This window comes from Pempheris klunzingeri, chromosome 3, assembly GCF_042242105.1.
Source record: "Pempheris klunzingeri isolate RE-2024b chromosome 3, fPemKlu1.hap1, whole genome shotgun sequence".
Classification (NCBI taxonomy): domain Eukaryota; kingdom Metazoa; phylum Chordata; class Actinopteri; order Acropomatiformes; family Pempheridae; genus Pempheris; species Pempheris klunzingeri.
Window position 1 is genome coordinate 9,700,103 of NC_092014.1, and position 14,823 is coordinate 9,714,925.

Below are 14,823 nucleotides of genomic sequence, written 5' to 3' on the forward strand. Positions count from 1 at the left end.
TTTGATGATATTTGTTTACAGACATCAGCTGAAACGTCATCTGGTCATCTGAATATCTGCTGGCTACACCGGAAGCCCAGAAACATCAGTCCTTCTCCCCAGAGGCTAAATCGTCATCAGAGGAGCTCTAGGATTCACATCCTGATAATTTGGAAGAAGTGATCTGGTAGGAATTGTGAAATTTGGTATCAATTAGAGGGGAAATGGATACAATTTATACACTTCCAAATACTGTAATTATTAGTGTAACCTGGAGGGACAATGCAACTGAACATGAAAAACAGCCAAGCTCACAATTCATCAAAGATATATGGAGAGTAACGATTGCAGGGATACGTGAATAATGAATAAATATTTTCTTAATTTTTTTTTCACGGAAATTTCAACTTTTTCAATATTAGTGTAGTACTGAATTACATAGGGAACTTGAATACCAAAAACGAAAGAGAGACAAATATTTCAGACATGCTATAAATTTTAATAGACATATTGATATTTCTGTAGAGAAACAAAGTTATCCCTAGTTTTATTTACAATACAGGAATAAAAAATGTCACATACAGTACAATGGTAAAAACAACATAGAGAACTTAAATAATTATTTTATTTGTGTAACTACTTAAATAATGAAAATGGTTATTCTATTCACACCACGCCGTCTCAGCAGCTACAATGCAACTTTCACATTAAGTGCTAAAAAAATTATAATTTTCCATTTTACAGCATGAATTCCATTTTGACCAGGTAGAGTTGATTTATTTCAGCAAACACAAGCGAGGCGGGAGATGAAGAACAGATACATCTTTACGGACACTGAACGCCAATCGACCGTGATACTTGGAGACTTGTTTTTCAAAATAAAAGCTGAGTAGTGAGCAAAACCGCGATTGTTTGCTTTCAAAACTGTTTAACACAATGACTGATGGTTCTGTCAAGACTCGTTTTATGGAACTGAAATGGCAAAAGATCAAATGTGGAGTTCCTAATAAGATAAGTTATTAGTTTAAGAGAATATGGGCATGCATGTGGGTGTGCTGCATCTGTGTGAACTTCAGTCTGGCACCTGAAAAGACACAACACATTAATGTGGCTCCAGACAATCCCAGTCTGTGTCGAACCGCTCTCCGACTACTTCTAAGAGTCAGATGCTCATTAGAGTGTAACGTTCAAACTTATCTCCATTAGACAGATCTTTAGGTTAATCTCAAGTCTGCTCTCCACAGATAAGATCTGCCTCTGACTGTGAACGGCTTCTACAGTGACTTGGTGGCCCGACAGGAACTTTGATCATTTCACAACAGAGGCGGACTTCTGACAGTGGTAATGAAACCACATGTCAGGGGAAAGACTTCGATGGACTCAGCCAACTGCTCTGGATTACTCCATGCAGGCACAGACATGCATTACGTTTACGCACCTCACGTGTCTTTCTTAACAGAGGAAAAAGCTGCATATGTATAAGTACAAGAACATGAAATGACATGAACTGACAAGCTTAGTGTAAAACTGCTTCCTATAAACACCATTCTCTCCCATATATTATTACGCTTAAAAAAATAAACCCTCCTCTATGATAATAGTAATGCTATAGTTTTTTTTTTTTTTTTTGCAATGCTAAGTAGTACTTAGGTAAGCTCTATTGGAAATATACATCGCTGCGCTATCTCTTCCCTTTGTAGTTTTGAGTTCAGTTTCAGTGTGTGACGCAATGAAAGGAGTTGAACCACACCTGTGATAGTATGTGTGAGTGTGTGTGTGTGTGTGTGTATGTGAAACTACTCTCATTGCGCTTCATGACAAATTCATTTTGAATAATAAAGTGAATGAAACAAAACATGAATACAGTGCATAGGAGCCAAAAACTCCGTTCAGATTGTGTGAAACTGGCTTTGACAAAATGTTCCCACTCCTTCGTTCCTGTTTCTGTGTCGGTGACAGTCCTCTGTTGTGGATCCATTCTGTGCACTGATGGCAAGAGAGTGTTGCAAAACAAAGTATACATACAGTACACTGTTATAGCTTTTTATGACAATGTACCCACAAACTAAATACGACATCATAAGCGAGACAACATGGTTCATCTCTCTTGTATTAGTGCCTTTAGAATAGTGTAGCACAAAGCAAACTGCGGTTTCTCTGTGACCCACATCGCTTATTGGCCTCTCAGCTTTTTTTATGACTGATGCAGAGGTGCAGGTGGTTCCTTCAAAGTCTGTGTGTGTGTAGACATTTATTTCTATGGGTTTTGAATGGACCATGAGAACAAAGTGGACCTTGAGCCAACGCCACTCCGTACAATTTTGAATCCTTAAAGAACCCCTGAACAATCATCTGTCTCCGGTGAAATGCCTCAAACTCCATTTTTTTTTGGGGGGGAGGGGTCTTAAGTAAGGCAACAGATCCAAAGTCTTGAGTTAATATGGTCTGATCCTGTGGAGTTCCTGTGCCTGTGGAGTCAGCTGTGTGCGAGCGTTTTCTGAACGACGGAGGAAATGTCTTTGTGGAACTTCCATAACTTGGCCATGCTAGTCAATCATCTCGCTGCTGTCTGCAGGTCTCTCTGAAACGTGAACACGGCTTGGATGCCAGGCCTGGTGCTCAAGAGCAAGTAGCTTATAGGCGAAAGAGGAAGAGTTCGGTATGGTGATGAGGATGAAAAGCAGTCTGACAGGGGTCCTGTGTGTATTTGCGTGTGTCTGTCTGAGAATGTGTGTAGGTGCCTGTGAGGGAGATTAAGAGGCCATATTAAGGACACCTCGTTAGAGTCTGCTGGTGGTGGTAGGTAGATTTGTGTCAAATGAGGATGACAGCGGGGAGCAGCCCCCCTCTGCTCACTCCTATACGATATAGCTGGTCAGGTCTAGGAGGTACGAGGTCATGTCAATGATGTGGTCCAGTATGCCGTCTTTCTCCTGGTCGTTGGGCATACCCCGCTCGCTCTTCTCACACTGGGCCCCAGAGTAGCCGCTCTTACACAGGCACTTGTTGGGCTCCATACACACTCCTCCGTTACGGCAGGCTGGTTCACATTTGGCTACGGCCACAGAGAGAAGATAACAAAACAGAGTGGTCAAAAGTCAAGTAAGAAAAAATGTAAGGACACATGAGCTGCTTTCAGTCAGACTTTAAGTCACAGAAGATCAAACTTTCTCTTTTTTTTTTTTATCATTTATAAGGCATACTGTGCATGTGCATTACTACACCTCATTTACACATCTGGAAAGGAGCAACGAATGGATGTCCACATCAGAATCAGAATCAGAATCAGAATTCTTATGATGATACTACTCTGACAGCAGCAGACACAAAAATCTAGGAGGCACTCACCAACTCGGCAGAAGGGGCCCTCCCAGCCGGGGCTGCAGCAGCACTTGCCAGTAGGAGTGCAGTGTCCATTCTTACAGTGTCTGGAACAAGCTGTCATCAGCAGCTCGGGAGGCTCCACCTGACGCTGGCACTCCTTAGGGGCATGAGGCCTGCAACAGTTGTTAGAAGGAGGGAAAGTCAATATGTGGGGGACACAAGCGACACATGGCATTACAGAAAGTAGGACTTAGTATTAATTTAATATTAAAGTGAATGTCTTAATAAAGTCACACCCTGATAAAGCAATGACACTATATAATTGTGACACAACAGCAATCACACAAATTGTTTAGAGAATATAGTTTGAAAACAATGGTTTTTGTATGTAATAGAGACATATTTTAACAAATAAATCCAACATTGAAGGCAGCAAATACAAAAAAAACTCTTTGCCTTTGAGGTCAAAAGGTTAAATCATGCCCTCATTATTTTAAATTAGGATAAACATCGTGCGTATCTTCAATAATAATGAGCCAAATTGGTTATTACCACAACCCCTGAAAAATCACAACTGTTTCTGCTGACATGTCTCAAACTCTATTTTTGGGGGGTCTTAAGTAAAGCAACAGAAACATTCACTAATAATGACTGTACTGGAAATACAGGCAAAGCTGTAAAGGTGTGTAATTATACTGTAACTTAATGATGATTTCATGTTATGAGACGAGATGTGTTTAAATTTTCAGAATCGTGCCTAGTAAGAGTACACGACTAATCAGCTCTGTATTTGTTCTGTGCTCAGCTGCTGTGCCAAGTGGAGGAAGTGGCACGGCTGTGTTACATCCAAAACAGAAATGACTTCACCAGGGTACACAGGTTGTTTGATTGGGACAGTAATGGATGGCTTCCTTCTTCTTACGCCTGCTTTTAGGCGCACTACATTAAATTAGCCTGTTTGGAGGTTTGAGCCTTTCAGTAAGAGGTCACACCCACCAACACACATCGGTTTTTATGTGCCAGATCACCACAGTTTCCACAAAGTTTCGTGCAAAATCCATTCATGACTTTTTAAAAATATCTCGCTAAACAGATAAACACAAATCAGGGACTGGGCAAAAACACTCCTGTTGGCTGGGATACACAGTAATACTATACTATGATTTGTGGCAGTGCTGCATGAAACGTGTTCTATTTAAACATCTAACTCTTCATTTTGATGTATTGCGATAGCTGTAGCCATTTGTTAACTGTAAAGCTATTTTTGAATGGAACAAGAAGGATCAACAAATCTGCCGTCAAATGTTGTGTCTATGATCTCAGATGATATTCAGACTATTTTTGTGAAGCACGTCAAGAAATTTCCTTGTCCAATGATTTTTCATTGATGTACTGGTAGCTTTTTTGTATACTGTCAATACATAGCGAGTCAGAATTTCCTGTCTAAGATGGATTTAAACTGCACAGCTGGGATAATACTCATGTCAAGTGTGGTGCTTTTATTGTTTTGACTCATGTTTTCCTTAAATACTCCCAACGTGAAAACCAAAACAACACAGAGGGTTAATGCAGGGCTCCCGCACATATAAACATGATTTGGAAAGTGCAGACACTCACAAACATCTCCACACCATATGCGTCAAGTCTCAACACCAAAGAAACATATTGTGATCATTCCATATTAAGACAAACATCCAGACACGCACATCAGCAAATGGGCTGAAACAGAATTATTTCATATCACGCTCTACAAATCTGGAAATAATACAGGGAGTGCGTAATCAAGTTCAAATGTGAAGCGTCTGTTACCGCCTGTTGCCCACTAGCCCACACATACACACATTTATCTGTGTGTGTGTTGTAAAAGACAGAGAGGGAGGAACATGGATGTGTAAACAGCTCTGTTCTGCTGAGCTAAAAAAGCTAATGAGGCATCGCAACTTGCTGGACACTGAAGGACACACACTCACACACAGGCACGGTAACTCCTGTGAGCTGATGCGTATAAGAGCACTAATAGCAGGAGTAGTGAGGTCAGTGTGTGTGAGGGTGTATACATGTAATGCTTAATCCGTGGCAGAACAGGGCTCATCAATCATGGCTAGAGAGCAAATGGTCAATCAGGAGTAGAAACCAAAACTAAATGGAGGTTATGACCAGCGTCATCATTTTGTATATCAAATCTGAAATCAGCAGTGCTTTAAACAGTATTCTACTGCGGGGAAACGTTGATCTGGTTTGTCGAGTCTCATCAGCTTTAAGTAAAAATGACTAACTGCGATGTTGTGTGATGATAATTGTATTTATTTGACTGTGCTCTGAGTGTTTACTTCCTAGTGGGAGAAATGTGTTGCAAATGTTCTGACAGACACACTGACTGATGGCAGTGCGCAGTGACAATACTGCCGCTGTGTGTGCGTTAAAGTTGCTTTAAAATTGGAGGATGGAGGGCGGGGGGGTTGATTCCCATGCTCCCATCAGCACCCAACTCCAGACTCCATCCGTGCTGGCTTTTGTTGTTGCAGGCTGCATGTAGTTAAAAAAAAGAGCGAAGGAGGGAAGCAAACAGAAAGAGAGTGAGGGAGAGAAAGAGTAAGAGTCCCTGGAGGATTGGGGGGTCTGTAGCTAACACTGTTAATAGCAGGCAGGGGTCAGCAGCGCTACTAAACAGTCTGTACGACTGCCAGGGTGGCTGTGAAAACAGCACCTGCTGGTAGCGCCACTTGACAAAGGCAGCTGGGTCAACAGCCACTGTGGGAATTTATCAACTTTGGGAGGGGTGGTGTATGTGTGAAAGCGAGGGAGTGGGAGAAAGGCGACAGTGCTCACACATGAGGTAGTTACATGGACAGAGAGGGATGATGGTGACGAGGAAAATCAGAAAGCTGCATAAAACGCAGATCACGTCATTATAAAACCGAAAGTAGTGTGGAAAGTGAGCAAAGCATGCTAGTTGTTGGAAGGATGTGGCAGAGAACGAGGAAGATTAATGCAGGTTACGACTGGCGTGTTGTGCTAAAACTGCCCTTCCTTCTGTCATTACATCAGGGGAAGCTGAACATTAACATATTTTAACACTGACATCCATTCAGGTCTGTGCCCTCACAGCGGTGTGGATGCTCTGCCTCAGATTTATTCCTGATCTGTTTGATTATTATGTTTGTCACTGTGTGCGTGTATCTATGTGTTTAGCTCGTTGGCTCGCAGGGCCTGTTTGATTGACATGAGGTATATGTGAGAAAAGGGCTGTGGAGTGGTGTACATTGTGCGCCCTAACAATGGCTTAATCAAACGGCCCAGTGTGGTCTCTTTTGCTGTTTTGTCATCCGACTCCATTGTTTGGGGGCTTCTTTTGTAGCTTCATTCCTTGTTTTAATTGTGCAAGAAATTTACTGTGTATTGTAGGAGCCAGGGCTATTCAGTGCGACTGGCAAGCAGCTTTGTCAAGAGGAGGACCACAGCAGAGATGTAGGAAGATTTAGGAGGGATAGGAAACTAAAGAAAAGGCTTCTTTCTGCAGCGTGCTGGGAGCCAGCGTACCACACGCTCACACAGGCTCACAGATGTGCATGTTCGCGTGTACCCACCACCCACACAGTTTATATCTGTACACACAAAACACAGAGACGCACACATGCAGATAAATATATCCACAAATGAGCACCTGCAGTCTGCTTCCCCTGTACATTCAGTGATTTGTGACTTCCATGGCTAATGCAGTTCATAAAGGAGGTCCCAGGACCCTTTTTGAAGTTCACTGTGTCTTTTTAAGGTCTCTGCTCACTGTAATTCAATCAGAAACCTGAACGTGTGAAAATTCTTGTATAATGCTGCTTTCCCTTCTTCTTAGTGGAGAGGGGCTGCAACAAACAGAAAGGCAAATTGCATTTTTACACCACACATAAGCGGGAGGCCTGGCTCTATATGTTACAATTAAGCTACTGCCAACGACCAACTGTAGGGCCGAGTCTGCCCAACTGCGAAGGATGGAGCGCAACATGTGCCTTTTGAAATATGATATATGATATGATGTATATACACGGAGGGGCTGAAACAAATCCCTGCCTTGTGCTGTATTATAATATCTTTGTTTGTTAGTATGTTTCTTCTCTCAAAAAGAAAGGGGTCTCTCTAGCATTATTTGTTCCTGGCATAAACATAATGCTCGCCCTGTATAAACAATTATGTTATCAAATGCAGACTCAGAGGGACTGAGAAGTAGCCAAACTTGCCCATGAATACCTCCCTACAGTACACGTGCAGAGTAAACCAAATTGAACCAAGCAACCAAATTAAAGTTTCACTCAGTTTGAGGGCTACAGCTTTGCTCAATTACTGTACGTTTAATGCCAATATAAGAGGAAAGCTTATTGAAAAGCAAAAGACAAGCATCGACAGACATAAAATCTTCAATATTATATTTTGTCTGAGGCGTGATGTCATTTACATATTTTACTCTTTTTAAATCCTATTTATATGCATCTTGTGTTTTATATCTTACCATGATGTTGATATATGCTGTACAAATAAACTTGCTTTAGATAAAATAAACATGCACGAATGCCCATTTTTAACCTCTGAGAATGATATATGGTGAACAGAATTTGAGCTTAAAGGTCTACTTACTAATGAAGAGCTTTTCACAGTCCACATAGAGACTATAGGATTGGAAATATTTCTATCCCACTGCTATACCACAAGCCCCGTCTTGCTCTGTCTCTCTCTCTCTCTCTCTGTCTCTCACTCACATACACATACACCCTCACACCACACACATTCAGCATGTTTCAAAATGCATGGTGGCCTATTTATTATTGGAGGGGTACTCCAACTGACAAACAAATACCTAGAAATGAAGTCATCTGGCCAGGACATGTTTACACAAACACTGCTGAGGGATTTTATGGCTGATGTTTCCTTGTAAGCCTTTACCGCTCTCCCTAACAGTTCCTCTTTCCCTCTCTATGTTCCCAAACACACAGTTGATCAAAACACAGCACTAGATGCTATACTGGACCACAAAAACCACCATACCCTAAAACAAACTTCTTTATGTGAGGGCTTTAAGGTCCAGATGTCCTCGCAGTATGGAAAAGAAAAAAAGGGGAGGACCACCAGACTTGATAACGTGCTGAGGTCAGACACGTTAGCTACTCCATTTACTCCCCCCTGTCACCCCCTCTCCATCCTCCCTGTAACAAGATCACAATAACGAAGCCAGAGTGTATTAGGAGTCAAGGCTCCAACACCGCAGGGTCCGCACAGACTAAACAAGTCCACTTGATGGTGGAAAGAATTGTTCTTTGGGAGAAATGCATCCAGCAGCCATGCCAGAAAACATAAATACAGAGCGAGCCACCAGGGCCCCTTTGAAACATCTGTGGTGTAATTAATTGCGCTAATGCCTGGGTGGCACTGTCGTCACCCAGGAATAATCAGCTGTGGATATGTTTCTATTGTGATTCTGAGGCATGCAAATTCTCTCTCTGTGAGTCTGTTTCGCTTGCTTTATCTGCCTCTCTTAATCAAATCTGACCCAGCCTAGAGTAATATTATTCGTTTGGGACTTTTTCTTGAGCATTCGGGATAGTCAAAGTTAGACACGACTCACTAACTGAACTAAACAGGTCAGCCTGAACCTGCAGGATCTCACTGTCTCAAGAAGATGGGTAAAGACGGTCGGTGGGCGTTCAGCTCGAAACTTGATATGTAATTGGTTTGAATTACAAAGTCTGCTTATGTTTGGAGTGATTTTCTTAGTGCCAGGGTAATATATCAGACGCAAATGCTTATACATCCCTCCTGTATCATGTGGGATAAATTCATGCTCTGTCTGCATATTTTCTCATCTTGAGTGACAAATGTTTTTCACATGTACTTAGCTTTGCACAAACAGTTTATAGATCCCTCACTATCAGAATGATTTCTAATACTGTGATGCATATGGTAGGGATTAGGAAGCAGTGACATGCACACAATTTGAATTATGAAGTTGCACTCATGCGCATGTTCCCCACACATTCCAGTTGTTTAACATCAACTAATTAAGCATTAGACGGCACGGAAAAAGACTAGATTGAACGACTCAAAGTAAAGTTCATGTGTGTGTGTGCTAGAGCGGTGCTGAACTCTGTCCACATAATGGTGAATAAAATGTGCTTGACAACAGGTGCCTTTGTGTTTTCCTTACTCTGAGTAGAATAAATCCTGCTGTCAAACGCTCTGAGAATAACCAGCAGGCAATAGTTACTAAGGTGAACACTGCCAGCTAGTCAGTGTTGCTGTTAGCAATACTTTACACTAACATTTTGAAATGCTGCGCATATTCTCCAGTTACTGCTCAGCATTTGTTTTGGCCAAGGCAGGTGGTCATGTGACAACTTGTCGAAGGGCATAAAAGGTCTGTTCACAGCGACATGTTAAGTGTGTGTGGAGTGGACATGTGTAAGTAGGGAGCACTCAAGGAGGAAAATGAGCTAGAAAAGACGTCACGGCAGTGAAATGTGCTGAACTATCGATCCATTTCATCAGTTGCATGAGTGTTGGATCTTTTATGATATATTGTATGCGGGATCATCTTAGCTGCTGGAGTCTCATTAGATGGTATTTACCCAGCTGTATGCTTCCCCAGTCTACAAACATATGATGGCTGCACGCATATGGCTCACTCAAAGCCCCTTTCCAAATGTGAAACAAACCACCCCACCTAAAAAAAAAGAAAATGTATAGCATGCTTGTACCTTTTGGGGTCTACCAGCTTGTAGAGTTTTCCACTGTGTGACTGCGCCATGCTTTTACTGCTTGCCAGTATGTAGACTTCACCTGCAAGGAAATAAAGAGGACGAAAGGAGAGGACATGAGAACGTAGCTAAAGCTTCTGCATTGCTGCACTTGCCCAAGGACTTTAAGAAAGGGTTTAATGGGACAATTGGATACTCATGACTGGGAACCAGGCGGATAATTTAATGAGGAGCAAGCCCGCAAGAAAATTCCATAAGGGGACAAATTGTAAACATGTGTCTGTGGAGCCCATACTTTGGGACACAAGCCCACCCTCTCCATGATTCTTGCACCACTTGCAAATCATGATCAAATGCAGGGGTCTTTAAATACCTCGTCAAATAATAACTCCAAGACCTGGCAAGAACTGTGATAAAACATTTCTGATGGCTGTGTGAGTGATCCACATCACGTCTTCATTTTAATCAGAAACACCAGAGCTGACAGCTAATAATTCTGTGAGTGTCTGGTCGGGGTCCAACTGGTAAAAATGTTCTGTATCATATTAGTCTGCTCACCTCAGCTCACCCTACCTTATCTTGATGCTGCAGTCCCCCAGGTAAACAGTAACACACCTATCTGCCCATGCAAAACATCACATTGTAGGTGGCCCATAAGGGCTGTGCATTAATTGCTATATGGACTATCGTTGCTATTTTATGGAAATGACAATTAATCCAGAAGGAAGTACACACTGTTTAATATCCTGTTGGGAATGTGCCATAGAGGTAGAGTAAGAGGGGTATTAGTTTCTCTGTAGTTTTTTAGTGTTACTCCTTGTTGGCTAGATGTCGCAATTTTCACAGATTTTCAATAGCGCTTTAATGCTTTACCCTGTGTTAGTGCAAAAACATTGCAAACATCTTTTAAGTAATCAAGTGGAAAATTCCACATCATGGTGTAAATATACCGTTGATAAATATACCACAAAATCACCCTAAGCCATGATTTTTCCATAGTTTTGACATCCGTCATTTGAAGTCAACAAGCCGTCAAGGGTTCATGTTGTAAAACCCCAAGGTGATTTCAGAAAATATGCTAACAAATGGCTGTCACGCATGTGGATATAGGGAGGAAGGAGGAAAGAAAAGTGAAAGAGAGCTAGATTAAAAATCTGAGAAGAGACAGAGAAGCTGCTTAACTGTGTAGTTTTCTTATCATTGCCCTACTAACCTAGTTCATCCTCTCCAAAACCCAAGATGTGTCCGACAAGCATTGAGCCACATGAACCAGCTGAGCCCAGACAAAGAGCTTTCTCCTGCCACTGTTCACCACTTGCTGATGTTGACAATGTTGACTTCTGGAGGATCCGCAGGTTACTGAGACAAAAAGAACACATAGAGTAGGTGAATGACTACAGTTAATCTCATGTAGACTGTTAGATAACACTGTGCACATTTCTTACACTTGAATATTCACTGTGCAAGTGAAAATCACAATGCAATTAATTTGCAGCAGTATCAAGAAAATTACAGTTGAGATCTGGAGACAGGGACAACTTTTACTTTTTCAAACATGGTTCATCGAACCATCTTCCATTTCCACCCTATGTCTCACATGGTGTTATTTAAGACCTCGGCTTTTAGTTTCAAAACAAACATCATGCCGGAGCCTTCGCTTAGCCACAACAATATGCCCTCAAATTGTAATGAGGCACAGAATTAAGCGACCACACATTGTTTTAAACACAGTGCCAACTCCTGATAGTGTACTCCCCCCCACTATTTACTTCCTTTGTTTACTCAAGCATCAATGTTTGACATCAGCAAAGTAGGATGAATTACAAACCAAAGAAAAGTGTGAACAGCACAGGGCAGGATGTCCAATCTCCATTTACACTGAATGGGCCGTGCCGTAGTGGTGACAGTAACATAAAACTTGTTTTCCCCCACGTGGATGGAACTTTGTGTTTACTTTGGCACATGCCGATGCCAGGAGAAAGATTTTCAGAGCTAGGACAGACTGAAGAGTCATGTTGATCTATAGAAGACTGACGATGTTTCTGATTAATCATAAATTAGGTGCACTTGAACGCCAATAGGATAAAGCCACTAAAATGTTTTTAAAATAGAGCTATCCATCATGAAGTATGCAGGGAGTCAATCAGCGTGCACAAGCTTGAGTTTCACAGTTTATTCATTCATTCAGCCATTTTTCAAACTTACCCGTTTTTATCTCCAAATACATAACTGCCATAAAGTCTTCTAGACTGGCAGCCCCTGTAGATGAAGCCCCCCACAGGTGGTGCTCCTCCGCTGGACTGCAAGTCATAGACTGAGGGCTCGTTTTCTAAGGAGGGAAAAATAAGGAAAAGGTCTGATTTAGGTGTTGCTGCCTGCTTGCATCACTGGTAGATAGTTTTCATCAAAGAGGCAATCAGCATCTTTCAATAGTTAGAATCTATTGATCTACTCAAGAAATGATTATATTGCTTGCCTATAATACTAATACATGCTATTTTGGTTGTGTTGGAAAAGATAACCATGTTTGCTTAATTTTGCCTATTAGATATAATATGATTGGTTCCTTTTAAGGAAACTCACTTCAATAGAAAAAAACAGCAAAGACAGAATCTTGATTTAAATTGGACAGCAACATACTTGACTTCTTCATCATAGACTTTAATATGTCTTTATCAAAACTGGAAGAGAATGTATTAATCTTTTATTCATAAGTATGATGTTGAGGCAATACGGCATGTTTTCTGGATTACAGTTGTCTTGGCAAAGGAAAACATGAATGGATTCGCTGCCTTTAAAAATTTATGATCCAAGACTTGGTGTGCTCATTTCCCAACTGCAATCACTTTAGAGTTTGGGTAACTGGCTAAATCAGGCATGAGGCCAGGTGAGAGGTGGTCTGTGACAAGAACTGGCACTTTGAATTTGAGTGAGAGATAAAAGGTTGAGGGATAATTTGAGGTTGCCAAAGCAACATTCACTGTGGCAAAGATAACAAGCCTAATGTAATTTGGACCAAATAAAAGTAATTTGTTTTTTGTGAGAAGAGGGCTAACCATTGTCAAGGCACTTCTGTTATTGATTACTTTCTCAATGTGAGAAAGACCCTTTTGGGTGTGTTTTCAACAATGCTAAACCATCATCTAGATGGTTACTGTTGTTGACAGCTTTAAATCTTACTTGTGGACACAATCTCACATTCCGTTGGCAAATCCACAATCCACAAGAGAGGAATCCTTCTAGATCGCATCATTTTTACGTTTAACCTTCACTGTCTCTGCACTCAACCCGGTGTGTTTTCTGAACTGGTTGCCAAAACACCATGCTCTTACAAAATGGAAGAAATTCGTAAAAACAGATGTCATTTCCAGCAGAATAAATATGAAAGGTTATCCAAGAGGTTAATGCATTTTCATTTCTTTCTCAAGACGTAATACCATCCAACAAAACTCTGGCAAAGGTTACACATTCAGTTATTTACATCATGAACGATAGTAACATTGCAAAATAATGAATTCCTCCCAAGCTTAAAATCAGTAAATATTATAAACATTTTTGGAAATTCTCATGGAAATTGTAACTCACCATAATCTTTCCCCTTAGTAATCTCCAGTATTCTTCCTGTTGATGTGTTTTTGCCACTGGCATCTGTACAGAGGATCAGGAGACTCCCATTGTCGGTCTGAAGCCGATCCACTGCACACCTTCAGTACAGAATACCAGGGATGAATACAGGAGAAACAGACACCTAAAAAACTACAATCTGGCATAAGAACAATCTATGTTTATGTAACTCTGTCCTAAAATCAGCACATCAGGATAACTGCCATGTAAGCTACTTCTTACAAAACTACGAAAAAAAACTGTGAAAGTTTGAATCAGCCTTAGTAGCTTGATTTTGATTGGTGGGTCTCTTTTGGGATCTGTCTTTCACTTACCTGCCTGGGTCATGTAATCCATGGGCAAAGATTTCAGGCGGCTGGTTGGTACTATTGAAGTATGGGTTGTTCCGCGGTATGGAATAAGGGGATGTGCAGCAGTCTGTGTCCACATCTACCCTCAGGACGGACCCTGTGAAATCACTGCATTCAAACACACAAACAAAATACACCTTCAAGATGGTAGGAGCTAGGAACGGATTCCATCTTGGGGCACACACCAGCATTTGATCATTTATGCCACAATTCTTAGACCTGTGATCTCACCTGAGTCCATCCATTTCCTCCATATCATCCAGGGTGATCATGCCATCTCCCAGAATGATGTGCAGCAGACCATCAGGGCTGAACAGAAGTTGTCCGCCTAGGTGCTTCCTGTGCAGCTCTGCCACTTCAATCAGCACCCGGACAGTCCGGGTGTCCACCTGGTTCGGGTTTTTCCTGAGAAGGAAAAATCCGTCATCGTCACTGGGTGTGAAAATGATGATTACTATACTGCAAAGTAACTAATATTTATCATGACCATGTAAAATATTTCTGTGGCTACAAGCTTCCATACATACAACATTCAAAAGAATACACTGTATTAGGGTGTTGGCACTTGGCTTTTCAATACTCCACCAGTTGGCTCTTTACTGGGGTGAAAGCCACTGAAGAAATGCTATTTGAAGTTTTGTTTTATGCAGCGCAAGACATCATTTCATAAACGATAACACACTCTGATTGCCTGATTACTTTAAAGAATAATTGTATTAGTGAGTAAAATGATACCAAGGCATGGGTAAGAAACGCTGACATGACTTACCCAACACAATCCAACATTAAATGAGCTTAAATGGTTT

General features: G+C 41.3%; 1 protein-coding gene across 1 annotated transcript in view; it reads right to left on the reverse strand.

Moving 5' to 3' along the window:
- Positions 1-487: 487 nt before the first annotated feature.
- hhip (hedgehog interacting protein) overlaps positions 488-14,823 on the reverse strand; it is a 33,069-nt gene continuing 18,733 nt past the window's right edge. The window contains exons 6-13 of the mRNA XM_070828417.1: positions 14,249-14,422; positions 13,982-14,125; positions 13,629-13,747; positions 12,249-12,372; positions 11,257-11,402; positions 10,044-10,125; positions 3,328-3,476; positions 488-3,034 (exon numbers count right to left, since the gene is read on the reverse strand). Coding sequence (XP_070684518.1) covers positions 2,838-3,034; positions 3,328-3,476; positions 10,044-10,125; positions 11,257-11,402; positions 12,249-12,372; positions 13,629-13,747; positions 13,982-14,125; positions 14,249-14,422 — 1,135 coding nt within the window. The 3' untranslated portion in view covers positions 488-2,837. The remainder of the gene's footprint in view (positions 3,035-3,327; positions 3,477-10,043; positions 10,126-11,256; positions 11,403-12,248; positions 12,373-13,628; positions 13,748-13,981; positions 14,126-14,248; positions 14,423-14,823) is intronic.